Source organism: Podarcis melisellensis (genome assembly GCF_964234715.1).
Source record: "Podarcis melisellensis genome assembly, chromosome: 3".
In the NCBI taxonomy this organism is placed as follows: domain Eukaryota; kingdom Metazoa; phylum Chordata; class Lepidosauria; order Squamata; family Lacertidae; genus Podarcis; species Podarcis melisellensis.
In genome coordinates this window covers 56,333,587-56,360,266 of record NC_138530.1, presented here as the reverse complement: position 1 = coordinate 56,360,266, position 26,680 = coordinate 56,333,587, and the positions used below count along the sequence as shown (strand labels likewise).

Genomic DNA, 26,680 nt, shown 5'->3' with positions numbered 1-26,680 from the left:
GCATACTTCAAATTGTCTTTCCCGATTAATTTATGTGGTTATTTTCAAAAAAATATTTTGCAGGACAAAATGCGTCTGGCGAACAGTCAGCTAGCAGCAGTGACTCCCCTCTGAGTGAGGATGTAGGTCAGCTGGCAATGGCAATGTGTATGCAGGTTTGTAAGACTATGTACTACCTTTTTGGACCTTGGAGAAAATAAGACAGTCCCACAGGCTCACGAGCAGGAGTTCTTTTTGTACTGTGAATTAATCAATGTGCACATGTGCTAGTAGTATGCATTAGCAATCTATAAGGAAAAATTTGCAAACTGAAAACAGTGGCAAAGTGTGCATGCACAATTACAAAATTAATTTTAGAACCCAGAAGGCAGATGGAGTGTGCCGCGTGGGACACAGGGAACCCATGGAACACAATCCCTAATTAGGCATTTCCCACAACTAAATCACCCTCCTTCATACCTCAAAGTTTATGAAAACAGGAAATGGACTTGAAAAGTGTAAGAAACAGAATATGGGTTTTAAACTGTATATTACAACCTTCCCCCCCCCCTTTCAATTTCGAAAAAGAACTTCGTAAAGATCAGTGAGCAGTGGATACAGACCCAACAGTATAAGAGCTGGAATCTTCGCTGCTTAAAGCTGCAACCCCTTTCGCCCGTTCCCAGGTATGTTTGTATGTATTTAAACTATTTCTATCCCACTTTTCAGCTACATAGACTCATACATTTTGTAGAGATGGAAGGTACCCTGAAGGTCAGCTGGTCCAATTGCCTGCAAATGCAGGAATATTGTAAGCGTGACTTAAGGTATAGATTGAAAATGAATATTAAGTATATGCAATAAAATCACAATAAAATACCCAAGAATTGAAAGTTAAAAATGAAAGCAATGGCAAACTATTTGTAGTGCCTGGGTACAAAGTTAAGAAGCATAAGGCATTGCTTTCAAACAAGCGGTTCAAGTATTAAACTAAGCCCAGTCTTTTCTGACCCCAACGTGGTCAGTTTTGTAAGTTGTTTGCCAACACTATTTATTTATTAAATAGCCAGTGGGTTTTTAAAAATTCATCCCTTCCTCTAAGAAGCTTAGGCTGCCGTTCATCAGGAGTGGCTATGAGGTGGAGTGGAGCTGCCTTCCTGATCCCAGCATCACTAAGGGTGGGATGGAGGCCAAGTCAGAGCTGTGCACACACACCTGTGTGGTGATGGATGAGAGTATTCATAATTTGTCCCACACCTCTAGAGGAGTTGTGCATAAATTGCCTTTATTATTTTTTTGACAAAATAACATTTTAAAGATTTCTCCCTCCCAAAAATTTTAATGTGCCTTAATACTGTGTGTGTGTGTGTGTGTGTGTGTATTTAGGCTGTTTGTTTTGTTTTGTTTAATGTTCTCACAACCAATTTGAGTTCTAGCATTTGAGGCTTCTAACAGAACAGCACGTTTCCAGATGGCAATAGGAAAAAGATTCAATATCTTTAAATTTTCACAGATCCAATAAATGCATTCTCCAGCATGCCAAAACGGGCAGGGAGGAGACAATTTAAAAAAACAAAAACAACCCTTAAATTAGGTCAACGTGTATATTGTGTTATGGGTTAGGTTAAAATACATGTAAACATTTTATAATTTGTAGGATTTCTGTTTGGTTATTGGAACTACATAACTATTTATTTTACACACAAATGAAACATTGGTGGACAGATGGAAGATATAAAGTATGCTCATTCAATAATATGCTGTATTATAGTAAAGCAGATGAGTCATTCATTGAAAAGTGACAAGAAAGCAACATGCAAATTGAAACTGTGAACATCTGTGTTAGGCTCTCTCTGAACTCCGAGTATTAATTAGAGTTATTTCCAAAATATTACTGTAACATCTGCAGGGTTTCCTCCCCAAAATACTCAATAATAAAATTCTTAAAGTAGGTGCAAGCTCTCTGCATATTTGTTGTGCTTCAGTCATGTTCTTGCATGGGGCTCCCATGAGGCACATACCTGCTTGGCTAAACCAACTCTGCAGCATCGGTCCATTTTCACTTCAGTGTATCGGTGCAGAGGATAGTGGGGGCGACTGAATCCTGAAAGAGCACATTGCAGTTATTCTTGAATACATCGACACATTTAACATCTGGTAACACTTGCTGTCTAAAACACTCTGGCAAACATTGCAGACTGCAACAGCTAGGCATAAATACTTGACTTGCAATATATCTACTTCCAAGAGCTTGCCAGTGCATGACGTAACTGCATCTTGCCTCGTGTGAAGAAGTGTGACGGTGACCAAAACAAAGTTACACTGTTGCTGATGCTTTTGTGCTGTCACTCAGTCCTTACCTGGCCCCAGCTGTGCTAAGCAGAAAGCAAGTGGTACCCATGGGGCCTTTCTTCCCATTTTGAATGCCAAGTGTGGAGGCAATTCCAAACCGGGGGGTGGGAGGGAGGGTGCAAAAGCTTAATGCTTCCTTGCCCCCACAATCCCAGTTCAGCTTGCTACAGCTCCTTCTAGCTATGTATATTTTAAAATGAAATATGCCAGGGCTAAATGTATTCATAATATGTTGAGTTTGTCATTGAGGATCCAGGAAGGAAGAGTGCTCAGGGCTTTTCCAACGCACCTTGGCCATCCAGCATTTACCTAGTTTGAGCCCTGCATCAAAGTTGAAGGGATTCAGTGTTGGAAGGTTAACAATTATGATTCCATCTATTGCTACCAGTTCATTGGAATCCTGCTGTTACCAGCACACAGCTTTTTCATGTGAAACATCATATAGCAGTAGCTCATGCTGAGGGCAGGCAGAATGAAAGTGATTGCTGCAAGGGAAGACGGCTTGAGATGATTTTGGAGCAGAGATGGAAAAGCCTCCTAGTGAATCTTTGAAGCTTTTTTCCTCCCAGCAGCATTTACATTTACAGTAGTCCGATGCCTTCTAAAAATGGAAGATTGCCTTGTAATCTTCTGGACAAGCAAAGCTCTTCTTTGTATCCATGTCGAGCACAACTGATACGATTCACATTATCCTGACTACAGTATGCTCTCTATGAAGCTTGACACAGATACAATATCCTTGCCTTGGCTCGTTTTTGCCTTTTGTTGTTCTCCCCACCGCATTTCCCCCTTGTTTGGTTAGGTATCTGCTTTGTATCTGCCCAGTTATACTACCTAATAGGGGAGCAGCAGTTGTGTGTGTGTGTGTGTGTGTGTGTGTGTTAGCATCTCTCTCCCAAGTTCAAATATATGAATCCCTGGGTTTCCCTTTATAAATATCAATCAGCCAAGAGATTTATGCCTAAGGAAATGTGAAAGCATTGTACTGTAGGGGCTTTTCTAAAGAGTAGAATATTATTAAATATATATGTGTGTGTGTGACTCAGTCCCCTTCCTTCCTCAATTCCTTCCTTCCGTCTCTTTCTCTGAGATCTTGTGATGAAGGGCAGTATATAAATTTAATAAATCATTATCATCCTCATCTCTCTCTCTCTCCTCTCTCTCTCTTTTACTCTCTCACACTCTTCCTGTCTCTCTTTCACAGACCCCATAATTGCTACAACTGAATTCTGGCCCTTCATTTACAATTAGTTTTAGCCACCTCTATATATTAAGACATTTCCAAAATAGTAGTATTAATGTTTTATAACTTATTTTACCTCAGGCATATGCACATTTATTTGGAGGAAGCCCCACAGGGCTTACCTTTGAGTAAACATACATGCATAAGATTGCAGTGTAAGTTTGCAGTTAATTAAATCTATATACTGCCCTTCATCGTAGATCTCAGGGTGGTTCACAAAATAAAATGAATGAAAGAGAGGACCATGACATGCCAATAGTAACTCTGTTGTTCTCAGTATTTTTTTGCTGCCATCTGCCTCCTTGCTTATGACCATCTAAGCTGACAGAGATCTCCTGGCTCTAATTTGTTTTCCTTTGCAGTGATATTGAGATTTCCCGAGGACAGAATCCAAAAGCTGTTGATGTCCTTGCTAGGGAGATAGGATTGCTTACAGATGAAATTGAAATCTATGGCCAAACCAAAGCCAAAGTACGTCTGTCCCTGCTGGAAAGGTTAAAAGATCAACCAGATGGAAAATATGTGCTGGTTGCTGGGTAAGAAGTACTTTGTTTCATTTTCTTACTAAACTCTCCCAACTTGCACTTCAACTTATTTAATATGTATTTTCCAGATTTTAAGTCCACAACACTTAAAAATATTCTCCCTCTCTCTCTCCTTGTAGTCCATTTATATTTGCAAAAAAAAAGGGATGGGGATGGGGAACTACTCAAGAAAAAGTATAATTTTTTTTTAGAAGGAATTAAAATAACAATATTTGTTTCCATCTTAAATGCCCTATGTAATTGATAAGCCCTTTGCGAATATACATCAGCACAGGGCTTATTTTATCTCCAATTATTCTGGGGATTAGCAGCAGATGCTATGCAGTTCTGCTTTCAGACTTTCAGTGGAGTATACCAGGTGGTGGTCTTATAAGTTTCACCTTTCTCCATTTTAAGCCATGAATCCACCTATCCTGTCTCACTGCTCTGAATTATGACTGTTCTGCTAAGTAGCTTTAAGTACATTGGGTTCTATCCATTTGAGTCTTGCTTGAAGGCTCTTTCAATCAGTGGAACTTCCATGAACTAAAAATTGGAGTGGAGAAAGAGATGATTTTCACCATTTTTTCCTTCCTCCTATGCTGCGTGAAAAGTACTTTCATTGGTCTGTCCTGAACCTTTCAACATTCAGCTCCAGGTTCCAGTATTATGAGAGAAAAACTTTTACTTATCTTTCTTCTTACCATGTACAGTCTTATATACCACTGTCAAACTGAACAATTTGTAATCATTTGGCTACCTCACTGCTCATCCCTAATTCTAGATAATTTATAAATAAGTTAAAAAGCACAGGCCCCAATACCTATCCTTTGGATCTCCCCTTTTTACAGCCCTCCATCTTCTTCCTGTTCTCTGCTTCCTGTTTTTAAAACAGTTATTCTACCATGTTTATGCTGGCCATTAAAAATACATTTTCCCATAAATATAAATTGATGGTTTCTGATTTTAAATTTTTATGTGTTTCTATTATATATAGATATTACTGTAAACTGCTTTCATGTTTGTTATGTTAAAATGGTAAATAAATAGTTTTATGAATAAAATAAATCTAGGGCAAGTGATTGCAGAATAGGAATAATTTATTTTGCACTGTTTAGTGATGGGGTTAGGAGAGAGATTCTTCTAGGCTTCACTTCTTTAAAAGGTTAAAATATTTTAGGACACTGACTATATGAATTGTAAAAGAAAAACTGCCAAAGGCTAAGTTTAGCTTGCTAGTCCATTTTTAGAAAGGTCCTCTTTCAAATTCAGCCCTTGGCAAATCTGTTTTAAACCAAAGGAAAAGTGAGAGGAATTCAACTTATTTCCATATTCTCCTTTGAAGTGTCCTAATAGATTCAGAATACTATATTAACTACTTTCTAGTCCTCCACTGCCTTACATATCCAGTTTACAAAATGAGAGAATGCCCTTTGAAAGTTTCATTGTTTTTTAATTAAAATATAGTAGAATGTGTGTGTTTTTCCACAGAGAGCAGATGGAGTTTGACAACATTCTATGAGCTCACATTGTCAGATAGCAAAGAATTCAGTAGAAACAATTGTATTTCAGAAAAGGGTTATTTCTTAATAAGTATTCAGGACAGCATGAACTGTGCTCTCACTGTCTGTCTGAAGTAACAGAACATTCAAATAATAGCTCACAAAAAATAGGCTTTCTCATTGACCCTGTTACTCAGTAGGTTACAAGTAGCTCTTGCATACCAGTCAATTTCTCTGTTTGGCCAAATTATGGAATGAGACTACGTGTTCTGCTATGTGGCTACTGATGCAAATAGCCCCATATCTAGCCTCCACTTCTGTCATGTCTCTTAGGACTTACCGTACATTTACACCATGGTGCTTTTTTATATACCTACTCATGTGCCAGTGGAAGGAGAGATTTCTGGACACGTTTCCACAGACATGTGCATTTTAACACTACTTCTGTTTGGGTCCTTGGTGCTGATAGTTCACAAACTGGATCCACAACATCAACAAGCCTCCAGGTTCAAAATCCACGATTGGCTTCTGGCAAACAACATATTTCATGGTACTAGATGGGCTGGAAAAGAAAACTGGTCAGTCCTCTTGGCACCAGTGATCATAGTTAAACGCTTTATGCCTTTGAGAGTTTGTGTTCTGCTGCAGCGTAAGAGAGAATAGACAGAACACATTATTTCATAGCAAATATGGGGGCAAAATACTCAATTATTATTTTTTTGAAAGATGGTAATCTATAAAACAAATATTACAGACTGTATCTCTCACCAGAAGTGATCGTAGCATACAGAGGACAGCTGGACCTTTTGCATAGTTTCGAATGCTGAAGGAAAGATGTTTCTAATTAGAGGTGGATTTCTAGCTAGAGTCTTCAGGAGGTCATGCTATAGGAGTTACCCCTTTTGGCTAGCATATGCATGAATACTTGTATGTCCCTGGGAATGAAAATGTAATCCTTAATGTCACATTCCTTTAATAAACTACTTATTTCACTGCAAGTACTAAAGTATCACAGATTTAAACAGTTAAGTATAGCATATCTTGGCAAGCTTTTCCCTTAGAAACTGAGTGGGAGTGATGTGAATGAAAACGTAATCTTATTTTGTTTTGTTTTTAACTTGAATTTTCTCTGCCTGATGAGAGAGATGCCCCAGATGAATTGTTTGGCCGGTTTTGAAATCTTTCTAGGGTAATTCAAAATCATTAATCATACTTTAACTTTAGGTGTGTGTATATAGGGTGGGTTTTTTTTAAAGACAGAATAGAAATTAACCAAGCATTGATGTATTAGGAGATGGAACAAAATATAGTTTCATATCACCCATATAACTTCATTTTTTATCAGAACTTAGCTGAATTCTCATTCTCGTTAAACCATTGTGATCTCAGTTTACTTTATTGATTCCAGTTGCACCATAATTTCTAGGTATGTTGGTTCAGAATGTGACATACTTACCGTTTCAAGTGTGCATCCCACTATCTTCAAACTGAGCTTGTAGACTTTCAAATTTGAACTCTATCAGAAAAGGATACGATGGTGGTTCTCTTGCCATCAATCTTACTAGAACCATACCTAGTTACATTTTATTTCAATTCATATGGTATTTGTTTAATTGATTCTGTATGATTATCTTTCCCTGTCTGTGATAATTGTTTTAAAAGTTGAAATGTTTTAGGAAAACATACATCTGGATGGTTGTATATCTGATGTTCCTTGATAAAATAGAGCTGCTGTTGAGGGCAAACATGATTAGCAAGTATCTATGTACAACTTGAAATAAGGAATGCAGCTGCACAGCTGTAATTGTAACAATGGGATATAACTACATGGGAGAAATATTCTTTCTACTTTATTGTTGGGAGCAGGGTAGGCCAAATAGTGTTCTTATTCCTTTCTCCTATATAGCATATGAATATACTTCCCCTCTGTTTAAAAACTCCCAAGGGCTCGTGTAGATTTAGGGTTTTGCAAGTATTATTATTTGCACTTTACTAACACGTCTTTATTTATTATTATAACATATTATTCACACTGCTTGTTTTTTGTGGTGGGTTTTTGTACAAAATGTATTCCCCGCCCCCCTTCTCATTCATGCTTGGAGCGGTTAGGAAATAATGGTTCACTTAATAATGGTACACTCGATAAGCCTATTCATTGTATATCCCCTTAAATGTTGAAGAATGAGTTTTCAAGAAAGTTGGAGAGGCTTTGGTCTTGCATGTAAATCTATACCGAATTCAGTGTATGTTCCAGGTATTCAGAACAGTTGCCAAAACAATTTGTTTTCCCCGTTCTTAAGTCAGTTGCTTTAACAGAAGAGGTATTGACATTTGGGTGATATCCAATATCATGCAAGCAGATGCAATAGAACTTCCCCTTCCACTCCTCCCTCCTGTAGCCCTGTGCACCACCCCAAATCTGCTCCAATGGGTTTCCCAACTCTTGAGCAGATTTTGGGAGTACATGAGGGCCCTGGGGGAAGGAAAGGAGGACAAAGTCCCACGGCAGGAGTGGAAGCCTGTTCCACAAGGAGGCTGATACCATGGGATGTCAACCAAAGTTAGTGTAACAGATGTAAATTGCCTGTTTTATAATAGCATCGTTTAGTTGAAATTGATTATACTGTTAATTTTTATTTGGCTTGCATTGGTAGCTTTTCCATACTCATAGTAAAACCGATGTCAGCAGGCCTATTGATTTTATACATTTGATCCTCCCGTGTTGTTAGGATTACACCAACCCCACTTGGAGAAGGAAAGAGCACTGTGACAATTGGCCTCGTTCAGGCTCTGACAGCCCACCTTAAAGTAAATTCCTTTGCCTGTCTGAGGCAGCCTTCTCAAGGACCTACATTTGGTGTTAAAGGTACTCATTCTTTCATATTATACAGTATAATATAGCTACTGGACTGTTTTGGCTAAAGGAAACCTGGTGAAATATTCGTGTGTTTAAGAGTTGTTCTTTTTCTTTGATTTTAAAGGCATGTCCAGAGAGTATGGTGCATAACAATTTTTGTAGACTTTCAAGATATGCACACAGCTTTATCATGTGGGTGATTATCTATTTCATAGATACACAGCTGAGACTGTTTCCACACCGGGGTGTCAATGTGTATGTGGGTAGACTTTTCAGTGTGTACTTTTGTGCATTTTTACCCACACATCCACACTTTCAGTTTGCTGCCTCTGAAATGTATCTCAATATTTCCCATCCATACTTGTGGGCCATGCTTAGTGGAATACTCTTTGTTTTCTGAATCTCATTAGAAACTCAAAATTTTGCATCATTCCATTTCTTCTTTTATGGTTTATTCAAGCCTTCCTTCAGAATAGTTTTACTAATGTAACATAAGCATTTCATTTGCTGCGTAGGTGGAGCAGCAGGGGGCGGATATGCTCAAGTCATCCCAATGGAAGAGGTAAGCTAAAATTTTCTTCACACCATTGAATATGGTCTTTAGCTCCTCTCTTTCTGTTGTCAAAGAGTAAATACATACAGAGACAAATACTCATTTCTTTGAAATCTCTTTAATCAGCAGATTAACTTTCATCCCTTGTGTAATGCCATTAATTTTCTCATACTGTACTTTTTGTCTTGGTTTGAGACACTTTTGCTCAATTGTGTTATGAAATTCATGGGAACATGAGACCAGCCATCCACCCAGCATTCTGTTTCCAATATAAGTTCACACAATCATTTTGAAGTACACAGTATATTATGTCCTTCAGCATTCACATCATAAATAAAAAAGCATGAATATATGAATCAAATTGCAGGTTGCTGCATCCTAGCTAAAACTTATTTTCCAGCTCGTCTTAATTCATCTGTACTTTAGTTGTGTTGGCTATAAACTATCATCCACTGAACTGAGACCCTCTCTCGCCTATTAAATCTCTTCAGCTACAATGATGATGATTTAATCATATTTCCACGACAATTTGAAAGTTGTTCAACTGAACTGTTAATCCCACAAGTGAAAGGGCTTGGATGGGTTTCACCAGCCGGCTCAAAATGAATGTTTTTCTCATTTTTAATTCATCTGTAGTTCAATCTTCACTTAACTGGAGATATTCATGCCATTACTGCAGCAAATAATTTGCTGGCTGCTGCTATAGATGCAAGGATTCTGCATGAAAATACTCAGTCTGATAAGGTAAACCCAACCGTTTTATAATTTCCATCACTAATGTTATCTGATTGTTACTGTGAATACTGCATTTCCTAAAACACAGCAGTTAAAAGCATTTTAAATAATTCATTATTGGCCATTTAATAATTTGTGTATATGTTTTGGTGTAATCCAGTGGATTTAGAGACCTTTTCCACTCAAGGTTCATCTATATACAGAGCCAGCCTTTTTGTCGCAGTTTGGAGCAGAGGTAATTAACATGCTGTCCTCCAGATGTTGCTGGACTCCAACTCCCATCAGCCCTAGCCAGCACGGCCAATGGTTAGAAATGCTGGGAGATGTAGAAATGCAACACCTGGAGGGCAACACACTGGCTACCTCTGTTCTAGACGGACCAAAAACAGCATTTTGGATTCTCAGTGCTGGGCTTTTGAGGTTGCCAGAGAAGAGGTTTAGGTTGCATTCCAAGAGTGTTCCCAAATATATACCCCTTTATATTCTCCTTTATAATGGAAAGGTTGTAATTCACTTCTTGAAGGGAAATGCTGTTCTTGAGGGCATGGCAGTAGTTAAGGGAACTCTCGTCTTCTGTCCCAGAAACTAAGTGTTTAGTCCATACTGATAAGGATCCTAATGAGCAGTGCCATCTGATAATTGCAGAACCTTTGTGGCCTTATGGGAGCCCTTGTTTTTAGATTGTAATATGTATTTACTTCAAAATGTGGTGAGCCAATACTGCCATGCTTGGGGAACCTTGTTGTTCTGCTGAGTGGAGCTCTAAAGTCCTTCCCTAAGGCCAGTAATCCCAAAGGAAGTGCGGCATGGGCTCTGTGTGATGGAATTACTCGCAATATGCAAACCCTCTTTCCTGAGCAGATGAAAGACATTTCGCTGGTTATGATAGTTGTTAATTTTGTATCAATTGCCCTTTAAATGGGAAGAAGAATGTCTCAGAAGCTGTAATGGGTGGAGACCAATTTGGAATAGAATTGGAAAATGCATGCTCAGTTATTAGCAGAATCAGGACTGCACTTTATGATCCTTGATGGGGGACTGGCACTTTGCCTTCTGATTTTCATTATACTGTATGTTCTTTGCAGGCCTTATATAATAGATTGGTTCCATTAGTTCATGGAGAGAGGAAATTTTCAGCCATTCAGCTTGCACGCCTGAAAGTAAGTGGCCTTTTAAACTTTCAGTAATATTTTATGGATTCTTTTAGAAGACCTTGGGTCTCTTAAAAAAATAATGAATTTAAACTGATTTGGCTTATAATAATTAGAGTTTCCTATTTTTTAACTAATAAGGTCAAAAGGTCCCCAAACAAATATAGGTTTAAATGAATCAATCATTTGTCTCCATCTCATAGTGATTTATGTAGTCAGATAGAATTGTGTTGTCTCTGCAGGAAGGCATTATATGATTTCAACTTTATCACATATTCAGTAAGTGAGATTGTCACAGTTTATAGAAAGTGTCTCAGCTTTTAAGTTGCAATCCAGTGTACCTTTATCTGGGGGTAAGGCCTCTTGAACCTAGAGGGGCTTTTCCTGAGTAAACACACATAGGAGTGCACTGCTGGAGTGTGTTGAAAATGTATCCAATTAGACAAACTAGTCAAACTCCCACTAGGCAGCATCTAAGTGACTTTGGTGGTGAGTGAAGCAACCTGGTTGTTTGGAAACTACCTTCTGCCTTCCATCAGCCCCAATGAACTATCTCTGTGCTTTGGAGTCTTTTATGGGTCTGGAGAAACCTGCAAATAGCACTACTTAGGGCGCTTCGAAACTGTGCTTGCAACAGATACCAGTTTCCCCAAAACAGGTGATCATAAGGAAAGTGACCCCAGTCAGTATATGACACCAGTCTGTGTCTCCTGTTATCGCTGGGTGGCAATGGCAATGTAGCCCAATGCTTTTCAAATTCTAAACTGTCATTGACTTTTAAAAAAATGTGTATTTGTACTTTTTTAACTTTCAGTTTCTAAAAATACATGTAACAAACAATCTCCATATAACCCCCACCCCTCAAGAAACATTCCCATGCATGTACAAAGTCAAACATTAAGCAGATTTTATGACACTTTAGAGTTTATTGTAGCAGCTAGGAGTCTTAAAAGTTTGTCCCAGTGTGAGCCATGGTTAGCTGGTTGTAGGGGAATAACATTCACCTTTCCAGTGTGCTGATTAAATATGTAGCATACAGTTTCAAAATATTATTTGGACTTTGCACTCATTAGTGCTCTTCTGGTTGATGCTTTTCTGCTTTTTCCATAAGAGCTATGTTCCATAGTCTATCCCATCATGTCTCTAAAGTTAAAGTTAGTAGCTGTTTTCCAGTATTGTGTTAATGTATTTCTAGTTGCAGACATGAAAAGATTAACAGGTCCTTAAACAGTAAATTCTTATAGCCATCTATAAACAGATTTAATAAACCTAGCCTCAGATCAGGTTGCATACCTGTTCCATAATAAATACCATTTTCCAAAGTAAATGTCCAGGTTTGCATTCCCACCACATATGGAAATATGAACCTAAATGTTGACATCCTCTCCAACAAAAAGGACTTGAATGAGAGCTTAAACTGTGGCATTTTACAGGTGTGTGGTGGCATCTGTGAATTGTTTTAAACTATTTTCTCTCATTTTAGCTGACACTGACTTAAAAGATTTTTCCCTCCAAAGTTTTTGCCAGTCTGCATTATCAATTTCACTGAGTAAATCTGTTTTCCATATAGATTTTAAGGAGATTAGATCCCCTGTCATCACATCACAGATAATCTTGTAGATATTTCAGAGTAAATTTTTGGGTGCGTAGATAGAATTTAAAATTAGTCGTTCAATAGGTTTTAACGCTCTGGTGGCTGGAAACAATATTGTTGGGTTAGAGAGAAATCTATAATTTCGTGTATGAACCATCAATTTGTTTCAAGGTTACCTAATTGTGCTTTTATTTTTACTCCAGTAATAGGTTTTCTTTCCCTACAGAGGTCTCTTATTGTTTGTAGCCCTTTTTGTTTCCAGCTTTTGAATTGTGACTCTCTAGTTCTTACAGAATAAAGGGTAGAAATAGTAAGGCTAATTGGAGATGTTGCTGAGGCCAATAAAGGGTAGAAATAGTAAGGCTAATTGGAGATGTTGCTGAGGCCAATTTTTTGGACCGGAAGGTCTGCTAAAGCAAAGGAATTGAATATATATATTTTAGGATAATAGTTTAAAAGGGTAATGCCTTAGCTCTTTTTTATTAAAAGAGTCCAACTCCAATAATAACAATGAGCCCTGAGATGAGCTTTTCATTATGAAGGAAAAAATTGTATACAAGTAGCATTGTGATATCATAAAAGGTGTCTGAATTCAACTGGAGAGAAATATTCCCTTCAAGCAAACAAGGTCCTGATTGATCAGTATTGGACAGAGAGTAATATCACCTTCAGTTGTATGTGGCTACTTCTGGTCAATAGTTCTTAGGCCTTATGGACAGTTTCACAAGAGAATTAGAAACAAGGTTGCATATAATCTGCTGCACAAAGCTCCTTCACTATGGACTTCAACTAAAAAATATAACTGGATGTCAGCTGGCCTTTGCAGTGATGAGCTGAAACCCAATCTCCATTGAGCTTAGCATTTGTGAGCTGGTCATGTGACCTCTTCAGCACACACCATTGTGGCTTGAATTGGCCACAGCATGTACTGTGGTGGGTTTTAGAACTGAGTAGGTGTTTATGTAGCTTTTTCAAGCAGCAATCTTCCTCATGTATCATTTTTCTTCTTTTTGCTTTCTTTTTCTAGAGGCTGGGAATAACAAAAACGGATCCTGGCTCATTAACAGATGATGAGATTAGCAGATTTGCAAGACTAGACATAGACACATCCACAATAACATGGCAAAGAGGTAGGTGTCAGAATATAAGAGGAGCCTGCTGGATAAAAGCAAAAGTCTATCTAGTGCATATTGTGCCATAGTGGGCCAGATGCTTGTGAAAATATAAACTGAACTAAGTTTTCTTGATAATAGCAGGCACAACTATTATAGGCTATTATTTATGCCCTTGGACTGTTGCCAGAAAAAAACAGATTTCTAAATAAACATGGCCATGATTTTTCTGTATGTTCTTTTTATTTCTAATGTGGAGAATGGAAGAAATATCCCTTGTAGCAAGCTAGAAAATGCCATTGTTTTTTCTTTGGTTTTTCTTTCTTTTAATATCCTGGAATCCCAAAATGTCTTTAAAGCTGTGATTCTAGGAATCCAGATTGTTTGTGCTTTCTGCAAAAGTCCAAAATAAAGGCTGGGGATTTGCCTTCTCCTTGCAGAATACTTGCAGAATAATCTCCTGCAAGAGGCAAAAAGAGCCTAGCCCAAAGGAAGACAAACCACACCCTTTCCTTCCCTGCCATAGGACTTGGTGAAAGGATGGTGTTGGAAGTAGACACCAGCAGCTTGGTAGTCTTTCAGGACCCCCCCCTTGTTGGCTACAACCCACTGCTGTACCTACTGACTATGCCTCCTGGCATCCATACATTCAGCAGGGTAGTGATTCGAAACAATGGAGTTTTAAACAAAATGATTTGGTGATAGTCTGGTTGCAGATAACCTATTTAAACTTTGTTTGTAGGTAGTACCATGCTTTTTTGACCCTTGCCATTGGACATGGACGTTGTCAAATGTATTGTTTTTTAAAAAGTGTCTTCCCTTAAATTTCTACATTTTAAGTAGCAGTAGAAAACCAGCTGCATCTTTTCAACTAGATAAGAATATGCATTTCTTGTAAGCCCCTAACATTTTCCTTTTCATGTTTCTGTTCATACTTTAGTAAGTATGTAGTTGTTTAAATTCTTCAGATTATATACACATTCCCAACATCCCTCATGTCTGTTTTCAAAGCATAATCTGGATTATTCAGATGGTATTTGTCTAATAAACAATATACAGTAAGAGTAATCAGAAGTTGTTTAAATCTTTTGAGATTTTTAAAGCTTTTATATCATGCTCTGAACTGAACATTAATACTTAAAAGTATATTGAACATACTGATTGGGTGTAGAAAATATTATAGACATTCTTGTTTCACATCCTAATTTTCAGTTTTTACAAAGCATCTTTCTGGAAGTATCTTCTGGTCTTACATCCATTTTAGAGTGTTGACAACTTGAAGTAAAGGAGGAGTTTCCTAACAAAAGCCAGAATCGTATTTTGCCAATCAGAAGGAGCAATCTCTGTAGCAGAATGTGTTGTGATAAGGTGACATCACCATTGCTCTAGCCCTACCTGAAAGTTTGCAGCAAACCTGAACCATCATGAGGCTTTCACAATATTCTGCCATGCTGCAGAGCTTCCAGTCTTATAAAGAAGTGTTAGATTTGTTACACAGGAGAAGATGCACACATTTAAAAATAACTGTTTTTATGTATCACATTAACAGGATAAGATGTAGAAATAGTTCCTTCTCTCTTTTTTTCCCCCCTTTCAGTGGTAGATACAAACGATCGATTTCTTAGAAAAATAACAGTTGGACAAGCAAGTACAGAAAAAGGATTTTCTCGTCAGGTAGGTAAAGTTCTGACTGTGTTTGGAGAAGACATTTCTTTTTATCATTAAAAATGTTTCCTTACTAATATATTTTTAATAAATTGTTGAAGAACTGGTTGCTTAATGGTTTTAGATATGAATTAATTTGCAGCTAATCTTGGCTTAGTGTATAGTAGTGATTCTAAAGCAATAGTTTTCATGTAGTTATCAAGTATGGTGATCAACATTGCATTGATGTATGGGGAAAATACATCAATAAATAAATATGTATATTTACTTGCATGTAAGTCCCCCCTGCATCCAAAGGGGATACATGCTAGTAAGTTTCCATAGAAATGTAGTCTAAATCTCATTAAAAAACAGAACAATGTAATATCAATATTTGAGAAGTGTCCTAAAGATTGTAACTCTGCTGATAAGCCAAGTTCATTGTTGTTTTTTCAGGCACACTGTCTTTGTTGTGACATTACTAAACAGTGAGCATTGCATTTGGCAAGCCTACTTCTAAACAGTAGCCATATTTAATATGTTAGATCTAAGCGAAAGTTTACCAGATGGAAAATATAATCTACTTCAAGTATAATGTGGAAGACAGAGGGCAGTTATTCTGGATGAAGTGTCACAAAACAAGCTCAAGTTTTTTTTACGTACACTTCCCTAGAGATCTGAGCAGCTATGGAGGGAGATGACAATGTTGGGTTTAACAGCATGGGCTGAGCCTGAAGAGAACAGCCTTCTCACAGCCTTACAGGATGCCATTTGTCAATCTTTTTAAGAACTTGTCCAGATAAAAGCTGCTTTTGGATAATCAAATTCCAGTTTAATGAGCGGAGGTATGAACAAATCTTGTGAACGTGGATGCAGCTGCTTTGCTCCTCTCTTTGCATGAGCTGGTGGACAAACCAAGAACTCTTCAATTAACTATAACTTTCCAGTCCACCTGAACCAAGTAAATAGTATCAATGGCTTTATTTATTTATTTATTTATTTATTTATTTATTTATTTATAAAAGTATTTATATACCACTAGATCACAAAGCCTATCAGGAAGTGGTTTACAGCATTAAGAAGATTTTTTAAAAACCATACGATAAAAGCATTAAAAGTTTAATACAATTTAAAAGCAGAAAGGTTAAAAATGAAAAACAATAAGCCAGTATTAAGTCTTAACACCCTGTCTTGTTCCAAAGCTGTTAACCTTAGTTTTCAAGTTCACATGAAACTAGTTTGCTGGCTCATGCAAGTGAATGAAGTGGCTATGTGCTCAAGCCACAGAGCTCATCTGTATACAGTCAAACTCGGATGGCGACTATCCATGTTCTTTTATCCATGTTCTGTGCTGATCCTTATCAGCTTTGCCCACTGGTGGTATGCCATCTTCTTTTATTGCTTTCATTTGTAGCCCACCTTTCTTCCGTGGTGGAACTCAAGGTGGCGTTCATCAGATTCCCAGCTATGGATTAGAACTCCAGGTGTCTCTTGTTTCATAAACTTGTACTTTTCTTTTTACAGACTCAGTTTGATATAGCTGTTGCAAGTGAAATCATGGCAATCCTAGCGCTGGCCAGTGGTCTGTCAGATATGAAAGAAAGAATGGGGAAAATTGTCGTTGCTAACGACAAAAAAGGACAACCAGTGACAGCAGAGGATTTGGTATGGATCACCTCAGCATTCTTCTTATTACTTTTGCTTATTGAGACACAATGCAGCTCTTATAAAAATCCACATTCAGGGACAGTGTGTATCTGGGGTGCACCTTATGGCCAGAAGAGTCAAATTTGGTCAAAACTGTGGGTTATTTTCTGTTTCTAACAACTCATCCCACCTATATCGGTGGTTTTCAAAAGGTGGGCAGCAACAGACTGGCAGACGGGCAAAAGTTTTCAGGAAAAGAGAGACTGTTCACCTTCTTCACCTTTGCCAGCAAAATATAGTAGGATTAATTCACTTTAGCAAAGGATTTTTATTAATTCACGTAGAACCAGGGCAGGTTGATAGCTTTCCCACTTGTCCCATCACACCAGCCTGATTCAGGAAGAGCTGCAGCTTTGTTCTAATTATATGTCCCTGTGAGGGGTTAGAGATGTCTTGTTTCGTTCCCCTTTATAATGCTATGTTGGATCAATACTCTAAACTGAGAGAGGAACCTTTTTTCAGCCCCAGAGCCACATTCCCCTCTGGACAATCTTCGGGAGGTCACATTCCAGTAGTGGGAGGGGCCAGAAGCAAAAGTGGACAGAGCAGTTAATTTTTTACAGATGGCTAGTTTATGTATGGGACACGGGTGGCGCTGTGGGTTAAACCACAGAGCCTAGGGCTTGCCGATCAGAAGGTCGGCAGTTCGAATCCTCGTGACAGGGTAAGCTCCCGCTGCTTCTGCCAACCTAGCAGTTTGAAAGCACGTCAAAGTGCAAGTAGATAAGTGCGGGAAGGTAAACGGCGTTTCCGCGCGCTGCTCTGGTTTGCCAGAAGCGGCTCTGTCATACTGGCCCCATGACCTGGATTCTGTACGCCGTCTCCCTCGGCCTATAGCACGAGATGAACGCCGCAACCCCAGAGTTGTCCACGACTGGACCTAATAATCAGGGGTCCCTTTACCTTTAACTTTACCTTTACTAGTTTATGTATATGGTCACACACCACTCTCTGTTCTCCATCAAAGCACGTAAGAGGCAGTGTCAGAGTTCCAGCCAAGCAAAGCAAGACTAGTGAAGGGTGTGGCCTGGAGGAGAGGGTACAGACAGAGATACTTGGAAGGTGAGCATTTGGCCACCCCTGCTGTTAATCACAGACCTTTGCAAAGATAATCAGGTTATATGCATATGACTACATGCCAGCATCTCTGCATGCTCTCCTTGATAAATGGGCTAAGAGAATAGAACAAGTTTAGAAAGTGATGCTTCATGATGCTGTTTCCACTGCTGTTTGTTTTGGGTTTTTTTATTAAGATTGTTTTTAATTTTATCTGTAACCTGCCTTAAGTGTGATTTTATCATAGAAAGGGCAGGATATAAATGTCCAAATAAATAATTATTCAAAAAACATGCCTTACATGCATACATTCCTGAGCCTACAAAAGCAGGTCTGGAGTTTGCAAATTAAACGTTGGGAGTGCAGCTGCAAATAATTTTTTTGTAGAATAGAACAGTGTCCTAAATTTTAGGTTTCAGAAATATTTTAATGTCACTCTGAGTGCCTGCTTCCATTAACACTCAGCGTGGGTTCAAAACGAACCCATTTTTAAAGTTGCTTAACTTTCCCTATATTGAATTGATGTTTTTACAAGTAGCCTTCAATTCATTATTTAATGTTCAACCTAAACTCTAATTCCTCCTCTCTTTCATTTGTTTCATATGTGAATAATGTTTAATATGCCATGCAAATATGCATTTGCTCTTAATTTCAGGGTGCTATACCACATTTTCAGTGTACTGTAATAAAATCTAAAATACACACTAGGAGATGAAAACCAGGTGCTGCAAGGGCTGGAGGTGGGAGGAGGCAGAAAAGAAAAGATAAATTGAATATTTCATAAACTCAGAGGCTCCTTTCACAAGTGTAATGGATTTTTAAAAGCCATCCCCTGTAATTGAACTACAGAATTTGTTGCCAAAATATGGTGCTCATTGAGCAGGGTTCTGAAGACTAGATTGCAATTTGGCTGCGGTATTATCGTAAAATGTTTGATAGACAGATGCCATATCTCCATGGCAAATTAAACTGGCATGCCCAAGATTAGTATTTCAGCAGCCATGAGGAATATTAAATAAATATGTAGCTATTTGTTTAGTAAGGAAGCTTCTCAAATTACTGCATGAGGACTCTTTTTCACATTGAATATACTCATTTTACAAATAGCATACAGGTGAGGATATTGTCTTGGAACCCTAGGCTCCAGTTGTGTTTGTGGTGTCTTTATGTAAGGCATGTTTTAATTCTTTATGGAGTTCTTTCTTTCCTTTTAAAACAACCAGTTCCTAGGAGGTTTTATTTCAAACTTGATCAAGCAAAATATCCAATGAGAGAGTATCTGGATTATCATACCATAAATGTGCATTGAGACAGTTATCAAACAGAATTCAATGTTTAATGGGGGGGCAGTTTCTGAACCTCTGTTCCTCAGTGAAAACAATGTGTTATTAGAGACACTGCATCAACCCCTAAAGAGCAGGAAAATGGGTTAGGAATAGCCACGAGGAAGAAGCTTGGATGTTGACTGCAGCCTTCTTTATCGATAGCAAATTGTCCAGTGCCACCTAATGGAGAACTTGGCTTCCTGGCTGGAACTGTTTGAGTACCTACAGAAAAGGGCATCTACCCTGTGGTTTTAATGTCAGACTCCATCTAGACTATCTCCCTGTTTCCTACAACCAAATGCCTGTGGGAAACCCACAAGCAGAAGGTGATGGCAGTAGCCTTCTCCTGTTCCCCAGCAGCTGGTATTCAGAAGCATACTGAAGACCATACTCTGAACCTGGAGATTGCATTAAACTATGATGACCAGTAGCTATCAGTATCAAGCGGTGTGGCTATGCTGCTCACCTGACATAGCTCTGGCATTACTGCTTACTGGGATGGATTGTCGGAGGGAGGGAGTGGCAAGGTTCGTGCAGTGCAAACACGCCTGATGGATACAATTCAGTGCTCCTTCCAATGCATTTGCACTACACTGACCATGTCTTCTCCTTCTCCTTCTCCTTCTCCTTTCCCATCTCCATCCCAACATACATATGCAGTAGTTCGTCAACCAAATGGAGGTTCAGGTGAGTGGCGCAGCCCCACCACACTTCTCTTTGTGAAAGTGTTGAAAGACTTTTCTTCTGTAAATGTGTCCTCTAAGCAAATGACCACCACCATATATTGTACAATGATCTTGGGGAAGTGGGTGAGGCTAGTAACAATAGTAAGTCATGGCTAGCTAAGAAAGGCAACCTACAATGTGTGAGTCTGTGCCTTAAAACATTTCCATGTTCAGTGTATGTATTACTTTTAAAATTCTGTTGTATTGAATTGTATAACTCAGAAGCTTTGTTACCTCCCATTCAGAATTTATAGTGGTGGAGGTGGCATTTCCAGAACTTTTAGCACCACCCTACATAGAGATAACAATGTTTTTCACAGCTGTGTGTTGGTTTGTGTTTAGCTAAACACTTTGATTTTTAAACCACTTTACTTGAACTTATAAGCTGCAAGTTATAAGCAGTTTTTTCTTCTTTTTTTAGGGAGTAACTGGTGCTTTGGCGGTTTTGATGAAGGATGCAATTAAACCAACACTGATGCAGACATTAGAGGTCAGTCAAATCATCTGTAACCCCAGCCTTTCTCTTCCCTTTTTTAAAAGGACTATATCTAAGTTGCCAAAGTGCTTTTATTTTTTAACATTGAAATTAAACATTTGCTTGTTTATACAGCATGACTCCTCCTTTTCATATTTGATTTGCATGGGCATTTCACAAGGCATGTTGTTAAGAGATGGTTCCCCTCTCCCAAGTCCAAGAACATTTGAATTTCAATTAGCATTACCTGTGCTAGAAATGCAGATCCAAGGAGAGTTCTGCCATTTCTGCTCACCTCCCTTTCAGCACCCCCTTGCCATACCCCACATCGTTTCTGAGATGCTCTCAGGAGCAGCCTGGGAAGAGAGGGGATGGAGGGGAGAGGTAGGAAAGCTCCATTCTGTGATCAGAACTCCACTTACCATTCGTAGGATCCACATGATTGTTAAGAATTGAGGCTGCAATCTATACAAGCTTAAATCCCAGCCCACTCCATGGGAGTTAAGCATACATAAATGCAACAGAGATCACAGCCTCAGCTTTTATAGGAACTGATATGAAGTGTCACCTGTCATAAATAAACAGTAAATAAATGGGATGTCTATTTAAAGAAAACATGGTATCTGTGAAGACATACCCTTTTACCATATTCAAATATATATTCATAGAAAAGATATTGGTGCAACTTCAGAAACAGAAGCATAGGGAATGCTTACTTCTTCTTTTTTTTAATATAATTTTTATTAGGTTTATAATATACAAAATTCAAATTCCAAGTACATGTTTCCATAAATCTAATGGACTCCCCCCATCTTCCGGACACTGCATTCTCTGTAAAACCAAAACCTCAGCAATTTGTTGACTTATTTTAAACATAATAATATATCTTCCATTTTATCGTGATATCTGGTCTCTAAACATTTCAATCCAAATCCATTAATTTTTAGTTTCAACACAATAAAATTATTTCATTACACCACTTCTGTCTTGTTGTGCCTTATTTACCAATTCAAAGATTTACCGATACTGAAGCTATAATTTCCTAGAGAGAAGCATTTTTTAACATTCATACAACTTATAATGCTTTTTCAAATAGTCCTTAAATTTTTCCCAAACTTCCTCCGTTTCTTCTTCTCCCGAGTCTCGAATTCTGCCAGTCATTTCAGCCAGTTCCATATAATCCATCAGCTGCGTCTGCCATTCTTCCAATGTGGGTAGATTTTGTGTCTTCCAGTGCTTTGCCATCAAGATCCTTGCTGCTGTAGTAGCGTACATAAAGAAAGTTCTATCTTTCTTAGCCACCCTCTGGTCTACCATGCCCAGGAGGAAGGCCTCCGGTTTCTTGGGTAAGGTGAGTCTAAGCACCTTTTTTAGTTCATTATGTATCATCTCCCAGAAGGCCTTCACCTTCGGGCAGGTCCACCAGAGGTGTAGAAATGTCCCTTCCTCCTCTTTACATTTCCAACATTTATTGTCAGACAGGTGATATATCTTTGCAAGCTTGACTGGGGTCATGTACCACCGGTATGTCATTTTCATAATATTTTCCTTCAAGGCACTACATGCCGTGAATTTCATTCCGGTGTTCCATAACCTTTCCCAGTCTTCAAACATAATGTTGTGCCCCAAGTCCTGCGCCCGGGAATGCTTACTTCTAAGCATGGCAGTTTTACTTGGAAGCCCCTTGGCTTGCAAAACGACAAGGAAAAAACAGTAGCATTTGTTGGTTTGGATCCAGAGAAACTGTGAGTGCTGCTCTGTTCACAGAAGGAGAGGGATGGCAATTTGGGGTCAATTTCCTGCTTCCTCCTATGACCTTTGAGAATCCAGGAGGAGTGCCAGATTGGCCCCACCAATGCATTTACGCTGCATTGGCCACCCTGCTACATTAGCCTTCCTGGTAAACAACAGTGACCTGCCTACTGGTCACTGTAAACTGCTTTGAGGTTTTTCCTACAATCAAGTGAGGTAAAAAAAAATGGAAAAAATAAATAAATACTGGAAAGCTAGTACAGTGGTGCCCCGCAAGACGAATGCCTCGCAAGACGAAAAACCCGCTAGACGAAAGGGTTTTCCGTTTTTCGATGCGCTTCGCAAGACGAATTTCCCTATGGGCTTGCTTCGCAAGACGAAAACGTCTTGCGAGTCTTGCGATTTTTTTTGCTCCCCCCCCCCTTTTTCTAAGCCGCTAAGCTGCTAATAGCCTTTTAGCCGCTAAGCCGCTAATAGCACTAATCCGCTAAGCCGCTAATAGGGTTGCTTCGCAAGACGAAAAAAACGCTAGATGAAGAGACTCGCGGAACAGATTATTTTCGTCTTGCGAGGCACCACTGCTCATCCCCAACCAGTGAGCCACTTCTGGCTCTGGAAGAGATGGTCTTTGAAGGTGCAGATAGAAGCCTAATAGGAGCCTTATTTGGATTATCAGCCCTTCTACAAATAGAAAGCCACCTTCCATTTGAGAAAGAGCCACTCTGAACCCAAATCATTATATTTTCATTTTGGATCTTTACTTAGAGAGGTTTTGCATAACATATGTGTACTTTAAAACAGAACACATGATTGCCTGGCTGAAAACTTGTTTGAATTATCACATTTCTTGGTTTACAGTTATGTGGTGATTATTATTTTTTACAACCAGTCTTGTCTGAGCCTAATTTTGGTTTGGTTTTATTAGACAACAATTAAGTGGTCAAATAGGATATGTACATGGATGTTTTAACAATATTTCCATAAAAAACTGGGAATCATAGACATCATGATGAAATAGCTGTTAGAAGATATTGCTTAGTAAAGCACTATAACATTATTGTGTTGTTGTACCTCCCTCTTCAGAAAACCCCAACATAATTTATCTGCCTGAGGAAGCCACATCAAATTCTAGCTTGTGTTTGACTATAAACAATTTTTACACTTTGTTATCTTAACAATATTTATATGTTACTGAATAACAAATAAAAAGTACAACTATGAACAATAAAATATGAAGCAGAATTGGTATACAGTGGTACCTCGGGTTACATACGCTTCAGGTTACAGACTCCGCTAACCCAGAAATAGTGCTTTAGGTTAAGAACTTTGCTTCAGGATGAGAAAAGAAATCGTGCTATGGCGGTGCGGCGGCAGCAGGAGGCCCCATTAGCTAAAGTGGTGCTTCAGGTTAAGAACAGTTTCAGGTTAAGAACAGACCTCCAGAACAAATTAAGTACTTAAACTGAGGTACCACTGTAATGGGAGAAGGGGAAATCTCAGTGACACACACACACAAACACAAATCATATGAACTTTAGATTTAACACAAAGTTTAAAGAGCCTGGTAAAATAAAAAGGTCTTCACTTGGTCCTGAAAACACTGAAAAGTAGGCAACAGGTGAATGCATTTTTCATCCCTGGGTGCCCTCACTGAAAAGGCCCTTCCCACCACATCTTACCTGGTGAGAGCATGTGGAGACGGGTCTCTGAGAATGGATAGATAAATGTGGGTGTGTATTATAGCTTTTTAAAAGCTTGAAATGTACCCTTTTCTGTTTCCTGTAAGCCCCTCAGGAAGTATTCAAATACTACTGCTATGCATTTATGGAGCATTGTAAATCTTTCAATGGGTTATAACACTAATCAAATACTGCTCTGCAAGCGAGGACCCAAGCACAGTAATATTCACCATAAGGCTTGGTGTACAAAGCAGCTTGCTGACTGACTGACACCCATAAACTACTGAAATTTATTTCCCTGATAGCAAATGATCAGTGGCAGTTTCTATTAGTTGGAAAAGAATAAATGTATATTGTATTTATTCAGTGATACTGATACTGCCAGGGACTGTTTTTGCTGTTTCTGCCATTGTCCTCCAACTTCAGTTTCAAAGCGCACATAGCAGAATAGCTATCAGATCATTGATACAAAATGCCATCTTTTGGATAACTCCCCCACCCCACCCCGTCTTTATATTACATTCCTTTCCTCACCCCCCTGGCCTCCTAAATTAATGAAAGAAAACTTGTGTTTTCACAGGTGGACTCACCATAGGTTCTCCCTTTCATATGTCTCCTAGAGGAATTTTAGAGCTGTTGAATCAGATAGACATTTATTAGAATCCCATGAATCAAATGCAACTTAAAAAGAGCTACCAGATACACTATTTTTCTTTTAATTACCATGAATACTGAAGTCCTATATGTGTCTACTCAGACACAAGCCCTACTGAGTTCAATAGGGCTTGCTCCTGGGTAAGTGTGGTATAGGATTGCAGCCTCAGTGAAACTGGCCTCAGGAGCCTAAGTTAAAGCAGCTGACTTATGACAATGAATAGTTGGAAGCTGCAGTGCCAGAGCTGACACTTCCCTGTGAAAAGAAGCAATTGGAAAGACGGCATTTTTCAGAGTTCTTTAGTAGGCAGGAATTGCTTCAGCAGCTGGAGTATTACGAGAAAAGGTTTTTAACTAGTAAAGCAGCTACCTGAATGTGGATACCAACTTATTCCCTAAAAGAACCTGGTTCCTGCCATATTTTCTGCATCAGCCCTGGTTAGCATGGCTGCTGGAGGGGCTCTAAAAGCTCTTGGGGCCAAACTAGACATGATGTTTTATCATATAGGTAAATAACAAAAACAGCAATAGCCAGCATTGGGCAGGGAGAAAAGATTAGCTGAATTGGGAGTGTGCCATGGGATGGCATAGGGGATTTAACACTTTGCCTCTGCCACAGTCCCCAGTTGGAATAAGAGGCTTCTATGCCTGCTATAAAGAATGGTTTTGCCTGAGCAAGTAAAGTAGAACTCTAAATATGGATACAAGCTTAATTACTAAAGCCTTATATCTCAGTCTACCTCCTAGAACACCTACTAAACTAAACTATCCTGATAGAAGCAGGATGCACAGCAGCAGAGTTGCTGCTGTGGATACAGTCTTATGGTCCTTGAGGTCTCTCAGAAAGGCTGTTTGTTGTCCTACTGTAGCCCACTTTGTCCTGCTTCACTCCAGACGATAAGCCTCACTGCTCCACAAGAGCAACGTAGACTATAGTACAGTACAATGTAAAAGGTCTTGACTGTTGTTTTCTTCTTGTGCTCTGATTACAGTTCTGCCTTTGCTTTTGATACTTTTAGGGAACCCCAGTTTTTGTGCATGCTGGGCCTTTTGCAAATATTGCTCATGGTAACTCTTCGGTTTTGGCAGACAAAATTGCCCTTAAATTGGTTGGCAAAGAAGGATTTGTAGGTGAGTACAAGCTCTTTTTGTTTTGGAATGTTTACGTGGAGCTGGAGTAGTTTCATTTGAAATTAATGACAAAGTGTTGTTTTAACTCAAGTGATGTGTATCATGTTCATGTAGCATGACTTCAGTGTGTGAGCTCGATACTTTCTTGATCAAAAGGTATTGTTGATTTGGAATTCCATGTTTATACTTGGATCTATTTGCCTGGCTAGATTTCCAGTGAAACCAGAGGCAGGCTAGTGTTCCTGTCTTCTGCCCAGTTTTCACAGTGGGATAATGTTGGTTTTAAAGGGGTGCTTTCAACTCTTTAATAGTGTTCCAAAGCAATGCAGATTGAAAGAGCACTTTTTGTTGAATTCCATTGCTAAAATTATCCTTAGCAGTGAGGATCTCAAAAGTACATTTTTTCTTGAAAAGTGTACCTTTTAGAAGTTTATCAGATTCTAGAAGCAAAATTGGTGATGATCAGAAGCAGTACTGGCTAGGGATGGTGGTGGTGGTGAAATGCAGTCAGAAGGAGCAAGGACCAATGAACCTAAAGTTCTGCAGTGAAATGCCAAAGCAATGTTAAGCCATTACATCTGCACCAGCCCTGGATAGGACCATGATAAAATTTAAATATATGTTAGTTAATATTTAATATCTACAAAGACTAGATAGATAGATAGATAGATAGACAGACAAATATTATGTAAACGGCCAAGTTAAGCAAATGGTTTATAATTAGGTCTGTTTGCAGAATGACATCTTAAACAGAGATACAGCTTGAAATCATTGACTCACGCTATCATCTGAAATAAACAATGATTGTAAGCTGCTGCAAGGAAAAGTGACCAATAAGTTGAATTGAACAACAACAATGTTCATAAGAAGAACAACCTCTACTGAGTGAAGCCATTCATAATAAACAATACAAATAAGTTTTTAAATTCA

General features: G+C 38.7%; 1 protein-coding gene across 1 annotated transcript in view; it reads left to right on the top strand.

Moving 5' to 3' along the window:
- The window catches only part of MTHFD1L (methylenetetrahydrofolate dehydrogenase (NADP+ dependent) 1 like), a 103,171-nt gene that overhangs the window by 20,142 nt on the left and 56,349 nt on the right, over positions 1 to 26,680 (top strand). The window contains exons 9-20 of the mRNA XM_081905151.1: positions 64 to 155; positions 568 to 665; positions 3,937 to 4,110; positions 8,330 to 8,466; positions 8,973 to 9,019; positions 9,647 to 9,754; positions 10,831 to 10,905; positions 13,518 to 13,620; positions 15,200 to 15,276; positions 16,771 to 16,911; positions 20,481 to 20,549; positions 25,639 to 25,750. Of these exons, the coding sequence (XP_081761277.1) occupies positions 64 to 155; positions 568 to 665; positions 3,937 to 4,110; positions 8,330 to 8,466; positions 8,973 to 9,019; positions 9,647 to 9,754; positions 10,831 to 10,905; positions 13,518 to 13,620; positions 15,200 to 15,276; positions 16,771 to 16,911; positions 20,481 to 20,549; positions 25,639 to 25,750 (1,233 nt within the window). The remainder of the gene's footprint in view (positions 1 to 63; positions 156 to 567; positions 666 to 3,936; positions 4,111 to 8,329; positions 8,467 to 8,972; positions 9,020 to 9,646; positions 9,755 to 10,830; positions 10,906 to 13,517; positions 13,621 to 15,199; positions 15,277 to 16,770; positions 16,912 to 20,480; positions 20,550 to 25,638; positions 25,751 to 26,680) is intronic.